The 22,259-nt window shown below is 35.9% G+C and overlaps 1 protein-coding gene across 5 annotated transcripts in view; it reads left to right on the top strand.

Annotated features, from left to right (window-relative positions):
* The window catches only part of LOC113517735 (zwei Ig domain protein zig-8-like), a 627,640-nt gene that overhangs the window by 61,023 nt on the left and 544,358 nt on the right, over nucleotides 1–22,259 (top strand). For all 5 annotated transcript variants that reach the window (XM_052892944.1, XM_052892943.1, XM_052892942.1 and 2 more), the window contains exon 2: nucleotides 20,197–20,516. In XM_052892944.1, coding sequence (XP_052748904.1) covers nucleotides 20,450–20,516 — 67 coding nt within the window. In that variant the 5' untranslated portion in view covers nucleotides 20,197–20,449. The remainder of the gene's footprint in view (nucleotides 1–20,196; nucleotides 20,517–22,259) is intronic.

Raw genomic sequence — 22,259 nt, 5'->3', positions numbered from 1 at the left:
TGCTCGTTAAAGTGCCGAGTATTTTAGTAACGCAGTCCACTTTAATCTAATCTTCTGTTACTCACACATACGGATACAAATGGAGTACTTATTCTGAAGTCGGAATTTTCGCAGCATGTTTTGTCCATCCCGCAAAAGCATTGTGCAAAAGCTGCCAAATTGAAATGAGATTAGGCTGGTCATGGCGGCGGAATGGCGACGAGATGTAGGCTAAAAATTAGTTCTGAATGATTTTTAGAAAATTTTAAAGGCGATAGAACCAGATGTAGATGGCGGAGTGAGAGTTCGTACTTTCTAGAATTTTTTTATTTATGATAATGAAACGGTAAGCCCACTCCACTTGCGCTATCGGCATATACCGGCGGGGCACCAGTGAGAGATGATAGATGAGTATGAAGCAGGACAGTTAGCCCATCGTGACGAATTCAACAAGAATTGTTCACGATGGTTTCCAGGGGGAACCACGTGGAGGTCGACCTGATATTGCTAGCAATGTCGAACTCCATTGCTAACAATCCCTTTCCCCCCAAGGTACATCGTTTTAAATCGTGCACAAGTAATTATTAAAATGGATTCAGAATTAACGATGGCATATACAAAAAAGAAACGACAGATAAATCGGGATTCTTTCTTTAGTTCTTTCTTTAATCCTTTTTCTTTTTGAAGTCGCTTAAAAATACTGTCATCAGTCATTCTGTCCGTCTGTCTCTACTGCTGTAAATAGTGAATGGGTCATTATGATGGATGGCTACATTACACAATATAATACTCGTATTATTGAAGCCATAAAGCTGAGAGTCGAGTATACTAAAAGACTTTGGGAGACAAAAATTGATTTGTTTTTTTTATGCATTTGTTTTTAATTAGATACAATCTCTCTTTAAGAAAATAATATAAATTATACATGTTACATATAACAAAACAACATAATAATGTAGATTACACAATTATATAATAACATTACTATTTTACTTTGAAATTAGGAAAATAATAAAAAAAAAATTAATGTAGCAGTGTTTGTGCAAAGGACCTAACTCAGCATATGTCGCAGTTTCAAATCTGAAGCTACGACACTGATTTTCAGTAGGCCCTAAATACGTACCTCACGGACACATGTGTGCAAGAGATGTTATTTTTTCTAATTTATTTAATTCTTTATTGTACATACCAGTTATAAAAATATGACAGAGGTAATCAAATGTACAAAGGCGAGCTTAACTGTAATAGAGTTTTCTTCCAGCAAACCCATGTATAAATATATAATATATAAAACAGTGATAAATATTTGCTGAACTTAACTTTGCAGTTCATATATGTATTGCAAAGTTTATGCTCTTCCTGGATGATTAAAAAGGTCAATTTACTGGGTACAGAGGAATAACACCTGAGTCCTCAGGAATGGCAACGCATGGGGGTATCATGGGTGAAACAGTATACTCTGTTTTGTCCATGGTACTGCTCATATCCATAGGCGACGGTTACCACTTTCCATCGGGCGGGCCGTCAGCTTGTTTGCCATTCTAAGTTGTATAAAAAAAAAATTAGAATAAAATAAAATATATGTGCACTGAAATATTGATGTCGTAATAAATTCGATGCTCTTTTACCTCACATATGCGTATTTAATAAAAGAATACGGTCGGATCTTAATGTAGGTCAGGCATTAAGTGTTTCGACGACCGCCATTGGGACATTACACGCTCTAACGTGATGCAAGATATCGTCAATGGATTGAAAAAGGGCGTACTAAAGCACTCTCCAAGCATACTGTTCCGTTTTAGTGGCATTAGGAGCGTGCATATAATATTAGGGACCTTTTATGTAACCTAGTTATTTATTTATAGATTCTTAAGTTAAAACAACTTGTAAAACACGAGAAGTTAATCGAGAACTTTTCCTTTTTGAAGTCAGTTGTAAATCTGTCTCTCTAGATGAGTGGCTAAATTTATCTGTAGAGTAGATTCGGTTAGCTCTGATATGAGAAGTTTTTTTTATACAACTTAGAATTGCAAACAAGGTGACGGCCCACCTGATGGAAAGTGGTAACCGTCGTCTATAGACATGAGCAGTATCATGGACATAACAGAGTATACTGTTTTGCCCATGATACCCCCAATGCGTTGCCATTCCTGAGGACTCAGGTGTTATTCCTCTGCACCCAGTAAATTCACACCACATCCCACCTTTCAAACCGAAACACAGCCATGCAAACACAACTGCTTCACGGTAGAAACACGAATGGGACAGAAGTGCTCAAGCAATCGACCATTGTACAAAGTCTGCCTTTGGTACACTGGATGTCGCTATTTCTTTCTATCTCATGGACTTGCTAGCGATAACGATTCTATTAGTAGATTCGTTTATTATTTGTTTAAATCTAATCTTATTTTCCATTTAAATTTCAACTATTTCAGATGTTCGACATTGTGTATCAAGTATTAATTGGATTGAAGAATATATACAAAAATAGTCTTAATCATAGTTTTTTCATTTTGTCACTTTATTTTATATTGTCAATAAGTTTATCAATCTCATACATAATGGTGTTCATACTGTCAATTAAATCCCATGTGAATAGCAATAAATAATACTCTGAAAATTAGTCTGTTTGTTATTTCTCTTAGAGTCTTAACAGTTTAACTAATTTTATTAAATTGTAATGTATACGTTCATAGGCTAACCACTTACCATCAGGTGGGCCGTATGCTTGATTGCCACCTCAGTGGTATAAAACAAAACTACGAGAGATGAAGAAGGACGTAGGCTTCTTTTTATCCTGGTCATTGAATATATTCTGGTCAGGCGAGTAAAATTGTTGACTTGAGAGGGTATATTGCTAGCAATGGGGCTATTAGACCCCATTGCTAAAAATCCCTTTCCTTATAGAATCCCTTTATTTATAGAAGCGTCTTACTCTACAGTAGTTGGTATCTGTTAATAACATCAACTTTGATTTTGTTACAATGTAAAAATAACTTAAAATCATAACAGATTTTAACTTCCCATCGGGTACTATTGTTAGGTGATCATTAGCCGGGCTTCCAGCTAAAAATAGTCCGCCCCGCCCCCTCGCGGAACGTGTTATTAATCAGGCGTATTTCTGTCGGTCCGTCACGCGTATGTCTCTGTGATTTATACGGTCATTACAGCGCAACGATGCAGATCCCGATGGCCTGTGATTAAAATGTTTCAGGATTATACACGTTATAGTATTTTTTTTTTTCAAATTGAATCAATAGTACATTAAATGCTACAAAAATAGCAATTTTTCATGTATGTATGTATGAACGATGTTCGTAGATACGATGAAATTGTTTTTAATCACATTGTATACTTTTTTGAAATAAAACGTCAGTTTCAATGGTCACGAAATTTTATGTTTTGCTGTATACACCCACACACATATGTATAAATATATATACATATGTGTGTGTGTATATACGTTTTTTTTTTATAAAAAAAGCACTTTCTATAGGTGAAAGAATTTTTAAGATCGGTAAAAGATTTATAGACAAATAAACATACAAAAATCCTTTCTCTTCATAATATTAATTCAAATATTACAATTGAATTTATAGTTTTTTATGAAGCAAAACACAAAATTTTGAAAGCAATATCTACACACACACACACACATATATATATATATATATATATATATATATATATATATATATATATATATATATATATATATATATATATATATATATATATATAATATAGAGGTCCGTACAGGCAATCTTTACTAATGCTATAAATGTAAAAGAAATAAGTTTGTTTGTTTGTTACCTTAACGATTTAACCGATCACTATGAAATTTGGTATACAGCTACTATATAGAATAGAGAACGACATGTACTACATTCTATTCCGGTAATAAACATATCTCGGTTACGTGGACGAAGCCAGTTATTATTATACGACAAATATTGGAGTAAGCCCTATTAATTGCGAAGAGAATTTTAAAAATCAGTTAACAATTAGCGATGAAATTGAGCAACATAATTCAGACAAATTTGAGAACTTTCTTCCTTACAAAAGTAAATGTTAAAATAAATAATGATAATTAAAAATAGAAATGTTAAAATAAATAATGATTGATTAAAAGCAGTCAAAGGACGCTCCTAAAGCTGCTTCAATAAATCAAACGATAAAAATATTTCCAATGAAAGGGAACAATAGGATGTATGACTGGATGTAGGATGATACTCTTTGGAATCAACTTCCAGCTGCAGTATTTCCGAACCGATACGACAACATAACCTTCAAGAAAAGAGCATATTCCTTTTTAAAAGGCCGGCAGCACACCTGCAATGTCGTAGGTGTTGTGGGTGATCATGGGCGGCGGTAGTCACTTACCATCAGGTGAGCTGCATGCTCGTTTGCCCCCTGTGTTGTAAAAAAAAATGTACTCTATTGCAGACATTGTCCTGCAACACTTTCTCGTCATTCAGTAATTGAAACTTGTTCGTTGGTCGTGTCCAATTGAACTCTATATTCGTTGTTTTGTTGCTTCGTAACGTAAAACAACATTGTTCCTCTGCAGTGTCCTCAATTTAGAAATGGTCGGAACGATCGACGAAAGGATTGTACCTAGAGAACGTTACGGTTTCATTTGAAATCGTAAAATACACGATATGTTACAGAAAGTTGTAATCTTCTACATGTTAACTATATCTTACCAGAGGGAGACTTTGTACAAAAGTCGATTGCTTGGGTACCTTTGTCCCATTCGTGTTTGTCACGCTCACGCCATATCCTACCCTTCAAACCTAAACACAGCCATGCGAACACAGATGCTTCACGGTTGAAACACGAATGGTACAGAGGTACCCAAGCAATTGACTTTTGTACAAAGTCTCCCTCCGGTAAATGTATGTGGGTTGCACTGAAAGAGTGCCAATGAGGGATGATAGGAGAGAATGAAGTCAGGCTTCTGACTTATTTGGCTAATAGTGACAAATTCACCAAGAATTAGCCGCGATGGTTATTAGCGAAGTATGAATGGAGGTTGACTTTACTGATATAGTAATATCGACCGTAGATCCTAATACATAAGTACAAAATGAAATAAAGCGATGTCTTCGCTTTGAGTTTGGTTGAGATCAAAAAAATGAATTGGGAGAGGAGAAATTTATATCGATTGACGCGTCTACGAACCGTGAGATACAAGTTCACGCGTGAGCACATCTCGCTCTTCCATGTTTCAGTAACATCAGAGCACGTAAATAAGATATGAATATGTTTGTTCAAAATACCGATATCACCTGTCAAAGGACAAATCAAGGATGAAATGTTTTAAACGTTCGAACCCATAAAAGCCTGCTCGTGGAACGATATTAAATGGAAGCAAAAAATATTACGGCAAAGTATAAATGAAATGTAACATATACGTAGTTAGATTTTAATTGCGAGAGTTGAGCCCTGAAGTAAGTTGGCAGGATGATACAATAAAATTCTAAGATTAAAAAAAAAATCTACCAGAGGGAGACTTTGTACAAAAGTTGATTGCTTGGGTACCTTTGTCCTATTCGTGTTTCAACCGTGAAGCAGTTGTGTTTGCATGGCTGTGTTTCGGTTTGAAGAGTGAGATATGGCGTGAATTTACTGGGTACGGAGGAATAACACCTGAGTCCTTAGGAATGGCAACGCATGGGGGGTATCATGGGCGACACAGTATACTCTGTTATGTCCATGGTACTGCTCATGTCTATAGGCGACGGTTACCACTTTCCATCAGGTGGGCCGTCATCTTGTTCGCCATTATAAGTTGTATAAAAAAAAAAAATATGTAAATCACATAAAGTATTAAAATAAAATAAAAAATGGTTTTTAATTAAATTCTTTTAATTTGCAATTCTTTTAACCGCAGTTTTTTTTTTGGGAATTTGATAAGCATGCTTCGGTATTGGTTACTTTTTTAAAATCTCAGTAGTCTATTACACCGTATCAAATTCAGCGTGAAACTCGATAAGGTTGGTTCAAAAACAAATTATTATACCTTAATCTTTATTTCTGTTCCCAAGCCGTTGGCTGCGACATTCATTCCAATTTATTACCCAAATAATTCGTTATTAGTCGGCAGAATATTATATTAGATCGGGGAAGGTTTTCGGAACGTGTCAGGTCATTTAGGTCCTTTTAAATTGCAAGCTCACTGTTTCCGAGTTCATTATTAAATTTAATTGATAACCGAAAGTGCGGGAAAGAGAAAATGAGAAACTCAACCCTTGCAAGGGGATTTGTAAATTCTCCAGTTTGGGAATGTCAACCGAGATAAGGTTTTTTTTCTCTTTTTCGTTTCAATATTAATAAGTGGTTTAAATAAAAAAAAAAATAGTTGATTATGGTGCTATCTTAATGAAACTGTTTTTGTTAACACGCGAAAGATATCGCCTTTTTACTTTTTGTTTTATCATGAAACACAATATTGGCCTTTTATTAAGTCTAAGAGAATCACAATAACATGTCATCCGTTAACTGTCCACTGTTAAATATAAACTTCTCTTATATGGGGGATCTTGCCAGTAGTTGCCAAGCTTGGCAGTTGGGTAAAACAACACCAACGGACAACCGCAGCTAGGCTTTGGAGATGTGTTAAGAGGAACGCTGCTGCCATTCGTTGGACCATTAAGTTTTCTTAATCGCTTGTAACGAAACTAGAAGAATATTATACTTAAAATATACGATATATCATTTACTGGATTTTTTTTTATACAACTTAGAATGGCAAACAATCTGACGGCCCACCTGATGGAAAGTGATAACTGTCGCCTATAGACATGGGCAGTACCTTGGACATAACAGAGTATACTGTTTCGCCCATGATACCCCCCATGCGTTGCCATTCCTGAGGACTCAGGTGTTATTCCTCTGTATCCTGTAAATTCACTGCCATATCCCACCCTTCAAACTGAAACACAGCCATGCAAACACAACTGCTTCACGGTAGAAACATGAATGGGACAGATAACCCAAGTAATCGTCTTTTTTTAAATTATTATAAAAACGAAACGCCTGTGGATGCATTTGGTTTAGGATCGTTCCTTATGGCAGTCCTTATGGGGGAGGTTCAGCAGTGGACAGATATTGGTTGAGATGAAGATAATGATAGTTGTAGAAACTCTTTTCAGTCAAGTAATTTTATATCAATAATACACTAAACCACTGGGAGGGCAACATAACGAATGAGGTATTAAATGTGTATCTGGCTGTAGTTCCTAAACCATCTTTTTCCTTTTTATTCGTCTGTGTCTTGATGTTTAGGAATAAGCTTAGTTATTAATTTTAATTCTTCTTCTTTTCATTTAAGAGTTTCCTCTTGTCGATGCAACAAATTTATGCATCTTCTTCCAGCCAGTTCTATCCCAGGCCATATTTTTGACCTCCCTATACGACATGACACCTAGTGTTTCTTTTATCTGTCCCATGTAGTTATTTCTTGGTCTTCCTCTTCCTCTTTTGCCCTCTATTTTTCTCTCTACTATGCTTTTAAAAACATCGTCATGTCGTATAAGGTGGCCCAGCATTTTGTTTCTTCTATTCTCTGTTATTTTGTTCACTCTTTTCATGACTTCCTCGTTCGTTATTGTAACTGATTTTATTGAGCAACTTATTTTCATTCATTTTTTTAACAAAAGTAATTTAAAATAGATTATGATCATCAGAGCGTGCGTGGTTGATAAATGCCTTGCGACATTCATTCATTTCATTTCATTAAATTCACTTCTTTCAGATTTACTTTTGATTTAATTACTATACGTCAAATATTCTTCATTGATATCAACATTTGTAAAGAAATCTGCGATATTATCAATAATTATGATTTTACATTTTTCATATAAGAGTTTAAATTGTGACTAATCAATTAGAGTATGATTATTTTAATGAGCTATTAAAGTTGCAAACATTTGATAACATACATGTACAAGAAATTAATACTACTACTTTGGAAGTCTGTTAGAAAGCCAATGCGAGCACGTTACGTGTACCCATGTTGTAGAGTTTAAAACTCGTTGAATATTCAGCAACTTTTATAACTGACTGTATCCTAACTTCATTAAATAAAATATGTTATATTACACGGAGTGCAACGAACGTTTTATGGGATATATTTACATAAAGTGCGTATAAAATGCAGGCGAGCTTGCATGTTGACGAGGCACGCAGCGCGCGCCGTGTCTACACATGACTCCCTGTAATTAATTCTTGCTGTGCTCTATCGCTGCGAGACTTTAATTCCGCGAAACATTACGACTAATAATTTACTAAAAACATTAAATAAAAATAAATAAACATGGACTTTTGTATTTATAAACATATCCGAAGAAATTCACAAAGACAAGACATACGAAACAAATCGAATAACTATAATTCTGAAGGATGAGACAAAGTTATCTACTGTAGGCACAGATATTAAGCAGTATCCACTCAATTCAAACCGTCTGTTGACATCATGATATCCTTATCATGTTACCACTAGGCATTTCATTAATGTCTTGCGACATTACATTTCTGAGTAATCAAAGTGATCATAAAGCTATATTTTTACGAAGTTTTCCTTCAGTTTACGATGCTGTTTATATCGAGGATCAACAGGCGCTCGCGCTTCACCCGGGTCTCCCACTTGGAGTCTTTTATGGCCTGCAGTCAACATCCGGAGAATTTTTATTGCCTGTACAACTGTTTATTAAAATATAAGTAAGTAAAAATGGGGCCCGCTTTGGATTGGTTTTGAGATTAACCACCGTATCCGATTGCGGTTTATAGCGCTCGCAGTTTTTCTTTTATTACTTCATTCGGATCGCGTGAGTTTGGTGAAACCGTGAATTAAGCAATCATGATAACATTAGACTTTATTTCTATTAGAATATTGGGTTCGTTAAAATTCAGAATAGTAAAAGGTAATGTGGTCATAACAGGTCAGCCAAGTAATCGCTTTCTTGTACTTATTAAAGCTATAGGCATTAAATAAGGGCTTAACAATTTAATACCCGTAAGGCAAAATAGCTGAAATTTTAAGGTGTTTATTTTATATCTACATTTTCTCTGCTGATTCCATCACTAATCGTGTGAGCTATTGTTATTCCCAAATAGACTTCGTTATACATGAAGGATTTAAATTTCTTACCAGATTTTGGTTTTGTATGTTCTTCAAGTAACGCTTTAAGTATGCTTATCACTTTCAAAAATCTGAGATCGATTCCTTGGGTTTCTGAGAGTTAAACGATACATCGATTAAGCTGTCACCGCTTCTAAGATGAAATATAGATATTCCAAATTTAGATTGTCCAAGGTCTTTTCAAATTAAAACGTTTATTTTATATCAACAAGGCGGCGTCTGATTACATCAAAGCTAATATTTGAGGGGCGCGATATCTTTGATGAGTACCCGCGATCTGGCCAAAACTTTCCTATTGCTTTCGAAACTCCGACAAAGATTCATTGCCTACCGTTGTATTCGTAAAACTGTTCTCGGATGCGACATCGTCAATCTTTTTGGAAGGGGGGAAGTTTTAAAAATCGACGTTGTGGGGATAATATCTGGAAATCGTCCGTCTGATATCGGGACAAAGCTGGATTGACTTTCCTTGTCTATTACGCCCAAAAGCAAAGTTTGAGATGTCGTTCTTTAAGTGGAAGAAAATGTAACCATTGTTGCGAGATTTGAATTGTAATTGATTAATTCTATTCGTAAAAGTCAGCGAGTAGAATAATAATCTTGACATGGAAAGTGTATTAGGAAAAAAGTTTATTATAACTTTAAGTTTCGAATTGCTTGCTTGACTTGTTAAAGAATTGTTCTGAAATATTCATGAAGTGGAACTATTCGTGAGTGGTCTAGGACGTAATAACGGTACTTCGAGTTTGCAGTGCAAGGCGCATGCACAGAGGCATTGTGATGGCATTGTTATCGATGATGTATGACACTACTAGTATAAGGTACACATATAGCAGTGCTGTTACTAGAATGCAAGATGAGATTAGAGTCAATAGATGCAGGTGGCTCAGGACCGTTTCTTAGGATAGTCTATGGGGTAAGCTTATGTTCAGCAGTTGATGGTTAACGGATAACAGCTGATGTGATCATCATCATATCAGCCGTTAATTGATCATTGCTAAACATATAGGCCTATGTTTTTTAAAATGAGGCCTTTAAAATAAGGAGTTTTATTAGTAGTTTCCACGCTAGGTAGGCATGTTGGCAACCGCACCTAGCCTTTGGTAATGTATTAAGAAAGACGCTGGTCTTCATACCCTGCTTATAAAGGTGCCATAGTCACTTCTTATGACACCCATGGAAAAATAAGGGGTGGACCATCCTATGCCAGGACCGGGACCGGGAGTTCTACAAATATTATTTGACTCTATTTGGAAAAATATTATTATCATTCTTTGTATGAGTAGATCCATAGAAATATAAAATATACATTTCTTCCCCCACTAGTAATTCTGATCCTAATTTGCCAATAAATGAAAAAACAATAATTTTAAATTAAAAAAGATATTTAGACAAGGATCTCTTAAACGTTACCCAAACGATGGCCGACGACGTCGAATATTTGATTACTTCCAATTCAAAGCTCGTTATTAAATCCCTTATTTCAGCAAAAAAAAAAAAAAAAACGTAATTAAATTAGAAAGAGAATTAGTACAATAATGAACGGTTGAGTGGGGTGTAAGTGTTCTAAATTATAAGTCAAGATCAAAGCTCATCTCGTTTAAGTGCGCCCTTCTGAAACAAGGGCTGTTGCCGTTCAGAGGGCTAATTTGGAATGTTGGATCCCTGTTAATGTTAAATGATGACTCGGTGGTCAAGAATAAAAGCATTATCAATATCAGCGGTTGTTGACAAAGGAGATTTAACTGTAGATGTTAATAATACGATGTACGTTCAAATAGTGGGTTTCTTTCTAGACCAATTTAATAAGCAAATGTAAATAGGTTGTTTTGTTTTATACAACTTAGAATGGCAAACAAGCTGACGGCCCACCTGATGGAAAGTGTTAACCGTCACCTATAGACATGAGCAGTATCATGGACATAACAGAGTATACTGTTTCGCCCATGATACCCCCCATGCGTTGCTATTCCTGAGGACTCAGGTGTTATTCCTCTGTACCCTATAAATTCACGCCATATCCCACCCTTCAAACCGAAACACAGGCTTGCAAACACAACTGCTTCACGGTTGAAACACGAATAGGACAGAGGTACCCAAGCAATCGACTTTTGTACAAAGTCTCCCTCTGGTATTCGTTGTTATTCGTGAGCCCGCGAGCTTTATCTATCTAAGATAAAGCTACATCGTCATTTTCAATCAGGTGAGATTGTCGTTAATTGTGAGATCCATTAACAGTTAAAATAAATAGAACAAACCTATGACATGACCAACATACCACTACACTACTGTTAGTAGAACATTTTTTTTCTAAAACATATGCAAGATCTCAAATCTTCTAATTTTTGTATTATGGCTCAATCGAGTATCATTAGTACAAACTCTGTTTTGTATAAGACTCATGCCAGTCGGTATTTGTTCATTGCTAAACATATGCCTCCCCCATAAACTGCTATGAGGATTGGAGACGGCTCCAACGGAAATAAGCTAAGGAATTGCCTTAATGCAGTATACCGTTTTGCCAGTAGTTACCATGTTTGGCAGGCAGATTGGCAACTGCAGTTTGGTTTGTAGCGTGCAATATTAGTTACATATAGTAGTATTTATTTACTATAATAGAAATTTCGTCATTTGAATTATTAATAATAAAAAATCGCAATACTGTATACAATTTAAAACAAGAGCGAAACTCTTCAAAAATTCTATCAAAAAGTTCAAAATGTAATTTAATCTTTCAAACTTTCGAGTTTCGGGAGTTACTTTTTAACATATTATTCCGTTCCGAATATACAATTTTAGGCCTTAATTTACTCGTATTTTGTTTTCGGAAATTTCGCTTTATTTTCACATAACACACGCTGTACTGGTTCTATTATGCAATCATTACGAATACAGTCGTTTAGTATTAAAATTTAGCTAAATTATTTACTATAATAACAATGTTGTTATTTAAGCAACTTAAAAAATGGGAAGGGTTTTTTTATTATTGGAGGGTCCCGCGATTGATCACGATTTCACCTGATGGAAAGCGATGATTTGGTCTAAGGTGTGGCTTGCGGGCCCACCAATAGCCTATTCGCATTTGCCACAAATTAGTGCAGATTATATTTAGAAGAAAAACATAAACAGGAAGTAAGTTCCACATTTTGGCCGAAGCATGATGAAAGTAGACGCAAAGTGCTTCGTGCATATAAATGGTGCTCTCGCCCCATCTGATCGTCCGATGTCCAAAAGAGTGAAGGAGGAATCAGATCAAATAGTTCTTAAGCACACTCTTCAAAATGTAATGGGAAGGTTTTTAATTAATTTTTATATTTTTCTTGTATGTCATCCAATATTTTCGCCAATTCTGGACCGATTTTGATAATTTTCTTGCAATCGACAAGATGTTGTGTATAAGCAATGTGTTGGTCTTGCTATATATGCCTATATTGTCTATTCTTTGCGGAATATCTCAAATTATGTAAGTCTATGTTTCTAATTTTAGCAAACCAAATAACTTATTGGGTAGGCAGAAAGAATCGATTTAAATTTTACATGGCAGATGTGAGCGAAGTGTTAGTCCTCGAAACGTTTACACTCTGACTTGACTTTAATAAATTATAAGCTTTAAAATAGAATTCATCATACACATTAAATGTAAATACAATAAATGCTAGATGTTATTTTACGGAAGTCCGATTAGAATTATTTTGAGTTGATAAGAATTATTTTGTTTTAATCTTTTACCATTAGTATGTGTGCAATTAACAATACTCGAAGATTTACTACTATTATTATTATCAGAATTTCTACAATCTTTCATATTAGCTATCAATCTCCGATTGTCATTCCGTCTATGCACCTTTTGTGACACATATTTCACCTCTACATGAAGCATTTGGAGGTAAATTATTAGATCGTTGCTCGGAGCCTAGTGTTAGCAATTCGTCATCCAAATTGCGAATGACTTTATTAAAATTAATTAATACAAATAATTATTTAAATGACTCATAATTAACTAACCATCAAAATATAGTAACACTGCGTGATCACTGTATCTACAATATCCTGCGATTATTTCAACCTTTATAAATTTTCGGCTATAAAGCGCCCCGTTGTCCGTTACTTACGTTTGCAGCGGAGCTTTGATTAAACAATATCTCTGTGCCACAGTCTAAAAATAAAGTTTTTAATCTATCCCAGACCGGACGTGACGTGGAAACCGTGTCAAGCATAACAGATACGTGAAACAATGGCTTTGATGATTCATTTCATAACTCTGCAGTCACGGATTGTGTAATTGTTGGAGATCTCTGTTTTTACCTTCTAATTATCATAATTATCATTACCTCTGTCCCAATTCATGTTTCTGTCGCGAAACAGCTGTGCTTTATGGCTGTATTCCGGTTTAAATAGTAATATATGGCAGTAAAATTACAGAGTACGGAAGTAAGACATTTCAGTCCTCGGGAATAAGGGGTACCATAGGCGTAATTGCATGCTCTATAATGTTCGTAGTATTAATCATGTTTGCAGGCGACAGTTTCTACTCTTTATCACGTGGACCATCAACTTATCTGTCATCAAAGAAAGGAAAAATATCAACTGTGAAATTAACATTTTCCATTTCTTCTTGTTTTTTGTTCATTCTCACATTGTTATGATAATAGTCTTTTGTTACAATTTAAAACAAATAAAACAGTTAAAATAAAAGCAAATCATGTCCGTTCAGTCGTGTTTTATTAATTGCAAATTTCACAGTCTATTGAACATTTTTAAATATATATTTTTTTTTCTAAATCGCTACGAGATAAAATATATTCACTCAGACATTTCTACTGGTTTATAATTTTATTTTAGTATAAAAACTGTAAATCATATGGTTGTCTCCTTTCTTCTTATGCATTTTAGTATTATATTTCACCAAACGGCTTTCGAATATGGTTTTCACAGTTATGTTCCAGTTCATCATCGTATCAGTTTTTAACTGCTTATTGCAAAATATAAGCATCCTCTTTGGGTGGTTTTGCCAGTAGTTGCCACGCTTGGCAGGCAGATTGGTAACCGCAGTTAGGCTTTGAAGATGTTTTACGAAGGACGCTGCTGCCTATCCGTCGCTCTCTCTTTATCGCCTCTTACGACACCCACGAGCAAGGAAGGGGTGGCCTATTCTACGCCGGAAACACATCCAAATATGTTGCATATTTTATCTTAATATGCCATTTGAAGTGACCTAATTCATTGGTTTTGTTTACTTTTGAAATGCACGCGAACGACGATACGGCTAAAAAGCTATTTTACTATATTGTTAACTAGCGACCCGCCCCGGCTTCGCATGGGTACAATACTGAACCCACTCTTATCCCTAACATATACCATCGCGGACTTTTTTGTTGACCTTCTTAAGGTGTACAATACTGTAGTACATTATTTTGATCTATCTCGTGGGTTCCAGCCAGCGTTTGCAATGTAAGCGCAAAAAAATGTGTTTATTTACGACATCACATTAGAGACCTCTAAATTTGTCAGTGTTACTCTACTATATTATGCATGTATTATACATATAAACCGTCCTCTTGAATCAGTCTATTAAAAAAAACCGCTTCAAAATCCGTTTTAAAGATTTAAGCATACATAAGGACGGACAGACAGTAACAGCGACTTTGTTTTATACTATGCAGTGATGATTACGTACATATAAGCCACGCCTGACTCCAATTGGGGTAGGCAGAAACAATAGAACTCCAAATGCTACACCGATACAGATCTCTTTCAGTTTTTGCACATTCATCAATCCATTCACACCAGCTCACCAATTCCGGGCACTTTCAACTCGGCCCTTTATCAGCACGTCACTTATTTAGTCGGCATACATCCGTCTGCGGCGACCCCTGTCGACATCTCCAATAATTCTCGCACCATATATATCTCTTTCGTAATTTTTCTTCCATTCATCCTTCGCAAATGAGCAAACCAATTCAGCAGCTCCATTTTTATCATTGTCACTAATATTTCTAAAAACACATTAATGTCTTTTAATGTTAGATCACTAACACTCTCTTCAATAATATCGTCATAGTCGTAGAATACTGACGGATCTGACAAATATTCCATATATAGATCCGTCAGTATTCTACGACTATGACGATATGTCTTATTGGGACTAGGGATACATCCCGCGGTTTTGTCCATGAGCAGATAGTGATGTTGAATAGCTTATAGCCTTCCTCAAGAAATGGTTATCAAATGCAAAAAAGATGTTTCCAAACTCTACTGGTACTTCCAGAAATTATCGCATACAAATAAACAAACTTATTCTTCAAAAGGGCAATAAAGAGGTTTCTTCAGGGTCGGCAACGCGCATGTAATACCTCTGGTATTGCAGGCGTTCATAGGCTACGGTAACCACTTACCATCAGTATGCTTGTTTGCCACCTCAGTGGTATAAAAAAAAACTTATTCGTAATATTATATTCATCATCATCATCATCATATTAGCTATTAGTTAGTGCACAGTTATGGCCACTGCTGAATATAGGCCTCTCTTATAAGCGAGATTTGGCCAGTAGCTGCCACGCTTGGCAGGCGCATTGGTTAAACCCAGTTAGGCTTTGGTGATGCTCTATGAGGGGCGCTGCTACCCGTCCCTCGGTCATTTAGTTCCCTTAGTCGCCTCTTAAGACATACATTTACCAGAGGGAGACTGTACAAAAATCGTTTTGCTTGGGTACCTCTGTCCCGTTCGTGTTTCAACCGTAGAGCAATTGTGTTTGCATGGCTGTGTTTCGGTTTGAAGGGTGGGACAAGGCGTGAATTTACAGGGTACAGAGGAATAACACCTGAGTCCTCAGGAATGGCAACGCATGGGGGGTATCATGGGCATAACAGTATACTCTGTTATGTCCATGGTACTGCTCATGTCTATAGGCGACGGTTACCACTTTCCATCAGGTGGGCCGTCAGTTTGTTTGCCATTCTAAGTTGTATAAAAAAAATACGAAAAAAGAAAGGGTGGCCTATTCTATTCCAAGCCAAACGGCTGGCTTTATTTTATAAGTACACTTTGAATTTAATTTACAAACAAAATGTTAGGCTTAAAGTGTTCAATCTTATTCTACTACAATATATCCATAATTAATAACATAAGTTACTTTGTGTTCGAAACGAGGACTTTTAATAGACATTAAGCACTCTCTTTTTGTGTTAAACTTATTCGCTAGTAGTTTGTTGTTTTTATAATTTCCACAAACTTTCTAATAAGCTTAATGACTTTCAGCTGAGTTCCACTAAATTATAAATAAGAGAAGCGCTAAAAGCCCGCGAGTGTATTACTGACGTTTTTAGTATTTCCGTTTGTTTTAACTCGGGGTCTTCAAGTTTTGTTTGACGAAATCCTTGCTAATATTTTATTATGAATGTGGACGTTTATTTGTATCTTTGTTCTTGGTAGTTTAACGGCTCGACTAATCGTCATGTAACGTCTACACTACATTTTGGTATGAAGAAGTATATTAGATAGATACTCTTTATTGTTTCTTCTAAAAGATTACAATAGTAAACTTATAATAGATACAAACAATTACAAGAAATGATTACAGTAAGAAAACAATAGGTAGTGTTATCGCTCAAAAGCAAAAGCGGTCTCTTCCAGACAACCTTTGGATGGAAAGGAGTAATTGAATGAATAAATGAATTGTTATTTACTAAATATTGGTTATAAAAAATTTTGTTTGAGGTCACTGCCAACTGGTAAGGTATCTAGGAGACTTGTTGTATTTCCACGCTGGATGGCTTTGGAGATGCGCCGACCAAAGTATGTATAGGCCAGCGTTCTGGTTGCCAGGTGGTGTTAAATTTATTATTAAAAACGTATTTTATAAATTTACGTTAACAATCTACGTGCTCGCTATAAAAAAAGAAGTTATAAAAATATTAAACAGATTGTCACTTTTTAAATTTAAAAAGTTTCTAGTTTTTAAAAGTTTAAACAACGTTTTCGTGTGACAACTTTTTCAATATTTGATAGTGTAGTGGTTAAGTTTTGTTGATTTTAAGTTTTTAATTTGTATCTGGGCGTTAAGTTGTTTTTATATTTAATAAAAAAAAGTATTCCCATACTTGATCCTATTAATATTATAAACTAGCGGCCCGTCCCGGCGTCGCACGGGTGGATATTTTTAACATTTCCCTTCACTGCTCTGCTCCTATTGATCGTAGCGTGATGAAAAGTATACTATAACCTGCCCAGGAGTATGAAGAATAATTGTACCAAGTTTCGTTATAATCCGTCGAGTAGTTTTTGTTTCTATAACGAACATACAGACAGGCAGACAAAAATTGTACTGATTGCATTTTTGGCATCAGTATCGATCACTAATCACCCGCTGATAGTTATTTTGGAAATATATTTCATGTACAGAATTGACCTCTCCACAGATTTATTATAAGTATAGATATGAACATTTGTAAACAAGTTTATGTTATTTGTAGGATACTCGTATATATCGTGTTCCACGACGGTAACCACTTACCATCAGGTGGGCCGTATGCTTGTTTTCCTCCTCCTCGACCTCCCTTCTTTGAAAACTCATGATCGTATATACTTACTTTATATGAATTTTACAAGGTTAAGTATCCTGAAGCCTACACGGGAACGGGTAGTTTCAATTTTATTGGCCGCTTCGGGAATTTCATTACGGAGTGAACTCCGATTCTTAACTGAACCGTAACTAATTAGTTCTGCTTCGTTCGTTGTTATTTATTTTGGCAAACTCCCTAATTATGTTCCACCTAAAGCGTGCACGTTTATACCAGTGTTGCCATATAATCGTTCTACAGCGTTTATTAATGTTTTAATAATTTAAAAATCGATTATGTAATCAATTATTTGTTAATAATAGATTAACAATACTATTAAAAATATATTTTTTTTTTACTAGGTGATAATGGAATGGTAACACCGCCTGCGCTAACGGTATACGCTGGCGGGGCACCAGTGAGGGATGATAGGTGACGATGAAAGCAGGTCAGTTAGCCTATCGTGACGAATTGCGTTAGAATTAGCCACGATGATATCCAGGGGGAACCACGTGGAGGTCGACCTGATAGGGTGTATTGCTAGCAATGGGGCAGTTAGACCCATATAGTGCAATAGAAGAATAATAATATATATTAGGTAATGTTTACTTACAGTATGCTGGGTCTATGTTCAGCATGCTGTAAGTAACCATTCCTCCATCCTCCATAGACAATACGCTTTAAGGAACAATCCTGAATCATCTGCATCCACTGACACTAACTGACAGCTGAGGCTTCTCTTACACTCGTTTGCCACTACCCATCGGTGTACCTAATAGGGGGGAAAGGGATTGTTAGTAATGGAGACTGAGAATCCCATTGCTAGCAATATACCCAACCAGGTCGACCTCCTCGCGGTTCTCCCTGGAAACTATAATGGTTAATTCCTGATGAATTCATCATGATAGGCTAACTGGCCTGTTTCCATTCTCATCTATCACACTTCACTGGTGCTCCGCCAGCGTATCCCGTTAGCGCAGGCTACCATACCATTTTCACCCATAAAAATAAAAAAAAAAACCCATCGGTGTGTTAAGTAAACATCTATAACGGCGATATCTTCAGAATTTAATAATGCAATATTAGAAAGCTTTTAAAACAATAATATTGTGTTAACTCTAAACTATTTTCGCGTGTAATCATAAAGTTTGGTTATTCGACCACTCAGTTTCAGAGGTAGAAACTATTCAGTGAATTTCAAACTATTGACATGTATATAAATGTATTGATATTGTGAAAGTTTTGTGTTCTGTATGCAATAATTTATTGCTAGAATGAAAGACGATGTAGTGTATTTAAAAGGGGATGTTGCATTGGTTTGGTCGTTTGGATAGGTTTTTTTATTATAGGTGAAAATGGTATGGTAACCCCGCCTGCGCTAACGGTATACGCTTGCGGAGCACCAGTGAAGGCTGATAGATGAGAATGAAAACAGGCCAGTTAGCCCATCATGATTAATTCATCAGGAATTAACCATGATAGTTTCCAGGGAGAACCGCGAGGTTGACCTGGTTGGGTATATTGTTAGCAATGGGATTCTCAGTCTCCATTATTACCAATCCCTTTCTCCCCTCCGTTTGGATAGGTTGGATGAAAGAAGTGTTTCGTCCAATACAGCGAAGCTATATACTGAGTTGTGGCCTTTTTATATTATTGCGATACATATATAATCTTTTTTCTCCATTATGATGTTGTGGAAGCTATAATTTTATTGTTTTTTTTTTAAGATTTTACATATATTCGATTGGAGCTTAGAAATAAATGTTATTTTTTTTAAATAAATTTACAACTCTCCTTTTAATGATGGAAACTCTTCGGTAGAGGTTAATGGATCATAATAGATTGGTAAATCAATACGCGCTGTTGATTTTTTTTATAATGAAATCACCAGGAATTAATTATAAGGGTTTCCACGGAGGATCGCGTCGAAGTCAATCTGTTAGGGTATATTGTTTGCGATGGGGCTATTAGTCCCCTATTACTTATATATTGAGAATGTTAACACAGATTTAAAAGAGTAACTTGTGAGTTTCTTGCGGGTTTATCTTAGTAGATAACAAGTATCCGAACCCAGCAGTAGTTTTATACAAAATGACGGTTTAAAGTATTCACAAACAAGTCTATTTGACTTTATTCAAATTTGATTGAAATATAAAAAAACCAATTATTTTACAGTGATTCTTTATTTGACGTGTTTACATCCATTATGGCATTACATATTGGACAAATGTTTCTATTTACAACTGTATATCATTATATACATTGTTTTCATTATACAATACATACATACATAATTTTATTTATGTATTTCAATTATATCAATTCAGGGCCTTTCAATCAAAACTGTATTTTCAGGGACGATTACCTGATATCATGCATCACACATCACTGAAATCACATGTGAATCTAAAATGTGAATATTGTATAATTTTTAAATATACGTGTTAGAATTTAAGGTATTCGTTTAATGTAGTGAAAATAATAAAAAAATAACACCAGCAATATTTTTTCAGGTCGAAGCTGAGCGGCGTAGGAACGTTCGCGGGACAAATGCGTCGCGTGTGAGTGGGCGCGCCTCGCGTGTGAGTGCGCGCGTGTCGCGTGTGAGTACACGCACGTCGCGTGTGAGTACGCGCACGTCGCGTGTGAGTACGCGCACGTCGCGTGTGAGTACGCGCGTGTCGCGTGTGAGTACGCGCGCGTCGCGTGTGTTGCGTGGTGCGCGGTGTGCGCGGGCATGAGCGCGCATGCGCGCTAGCGAGCGCGATGCAACGCGCGCGCAACGCCGTCGCCCACCTCGCGCTGCTCGTGTTGGCGCATTTGACGCCGCCAGGTATGTTGCTTGCTACACTTACAAAGAACCTCGCCTTTTTCAGTCACTATTGACGATTTTAATGATTAATTACTGCTATTAACTTTGAGTGAAATATTAGTCAATATTGCAAATACGTCATTATCATTACAATTACAAGATTGATGGAAAGTGATAAAAAAATTAATTATTATTTAATTAAACCTTATTTATTTTTCGACGTTTTATATTTTTTAATTCTATATAATATACAAATGAGGTTACTAAAGCCTACTCAACGCCTGTAACACCAGAGACTTCAAGCGTGCGTTGTCGTTTCTTAAGAAACCTTATTACGCCGTTTTCGAAGAACCCGATAAGAACTTAGATGGAAAGTCGGAAATATCTATACTTGTTTACCTTTTGTGCACAGTCATTGTGTATGTAACGTAATACAATACAAGATTAACGCGACCAATTTGTAAATACTAAGAAACGATAAAGCGAATCGTCTTACGGGAATATTCTAGAAAAGAAATGTCAAATACACGAATTTTGGGGGGGAAAAAAATATCAGCGGGCATTGTGAATTCGCCGACAAAGGATACCGGCCGGATTAATCTCGCGCAGGCAGGGACGACTTTTCGAAATGTATAAAAAGGCAGCGTCGACACCGCACTAGCCAAAAATTGTTTTATCTCGCAACTTCCCTCCCCCGCTGACAGAAAGGGCGATCCTTATTGAAATTGAAAAGTCTTCGAGGGTTCGCCCGTATGAATAAACTTGATAAAATTTACCTAATCGTAAAAAACTTGGGGGCACTTTGACTGTGTTGAATGTAGCCAGTTATGGTTGTACGGTACGTTGTCAATCACTGAATTACCTAGGCACTTGGTATGTATTTTAGATAATTTTTTAGCAATTAAAAAAAAGGGGAGAGGTTTTTTTATTCGATGAATGAATGATATCTCTTTATTGTTCCCTTCAAAGAATGATACAGATTATAAAGATCAACAATATGTACACAAACAAAATTAAAATTTTAATACATAAACTAAGTTACAGAAATTGTTGATATTTTTTTTATGTTTGTTACTTCATAATTCCACCAGTTATAAACCGATTTGGAAAAGTCTAAATAATAAAATAAAGGTTTTCTTTCCTAAATATAATCCTTATACTACCAAAAACAAAAAACAAAAAATTTCAAACATAAACGAACGTATATTATAATAATAGGTGTATACATACTTTTTACTGTACAGTACTGTGGTACAGATACAAGATATTCTGTTTCTTTTTTCTAAAAATAAAAAATATTATTTACAGAGGAATAACACCTGAGTCCTCAGGAATGGAAACGCATGGGTGGTATCATGGGCGAAACAGTATACTCTGTTACGTCCACGGTACTGCTCATGTCTATAGGCGACGGTTACCACTTTCCATCAGGCGGACCGTCTGCTTGTTTGCCATTCTAAGTTGTATAAAAAAAGAGGTATATAATCGTAATGATACCTTACTTCAACTACTTAAATTCAATAACATATTTTATTAATCAACGTTACATATTATATTGTTATTCGCCGTGTGGTCCCAGCATAGAATAGGCCACCCCTTTCTTTCCTATCAGTGTCGTAAGTAGAACATAATAGTCGAGGGATAGGCAGCAGCGACCCTCTTAAAACCCATTCAAGAAAAGAACATATTCCTTTTTAAAAGGCCGGCAGCACACCTGAAATGACGTTGGTGTTGTGGGTGATCATGGGCGGCGGTAGTCACTTA

Source organism: Galleria mellonella, unplaced genomic scaffold, assembly GCF_026898425.1.
Source record: "Galleria mellonella isolate WM207_F2 unplaced genomic scaffold, CSIRO_AGI_GalMel_v1 utg171, whole genome shotgun sequence".
In the NCBI taxonomy this organism is placed as follows: domain Eukaryota; kingdom Metazoa; phylum Arthropoda; class Insecta; order Lepidoptera; family Pyralidae; genus Galleria; species Galleria mellonella.
Note: the sequence above shows the minus strand (reverse complement) of the source record. Positions and strands in the feature narration are given on the sequence as shown.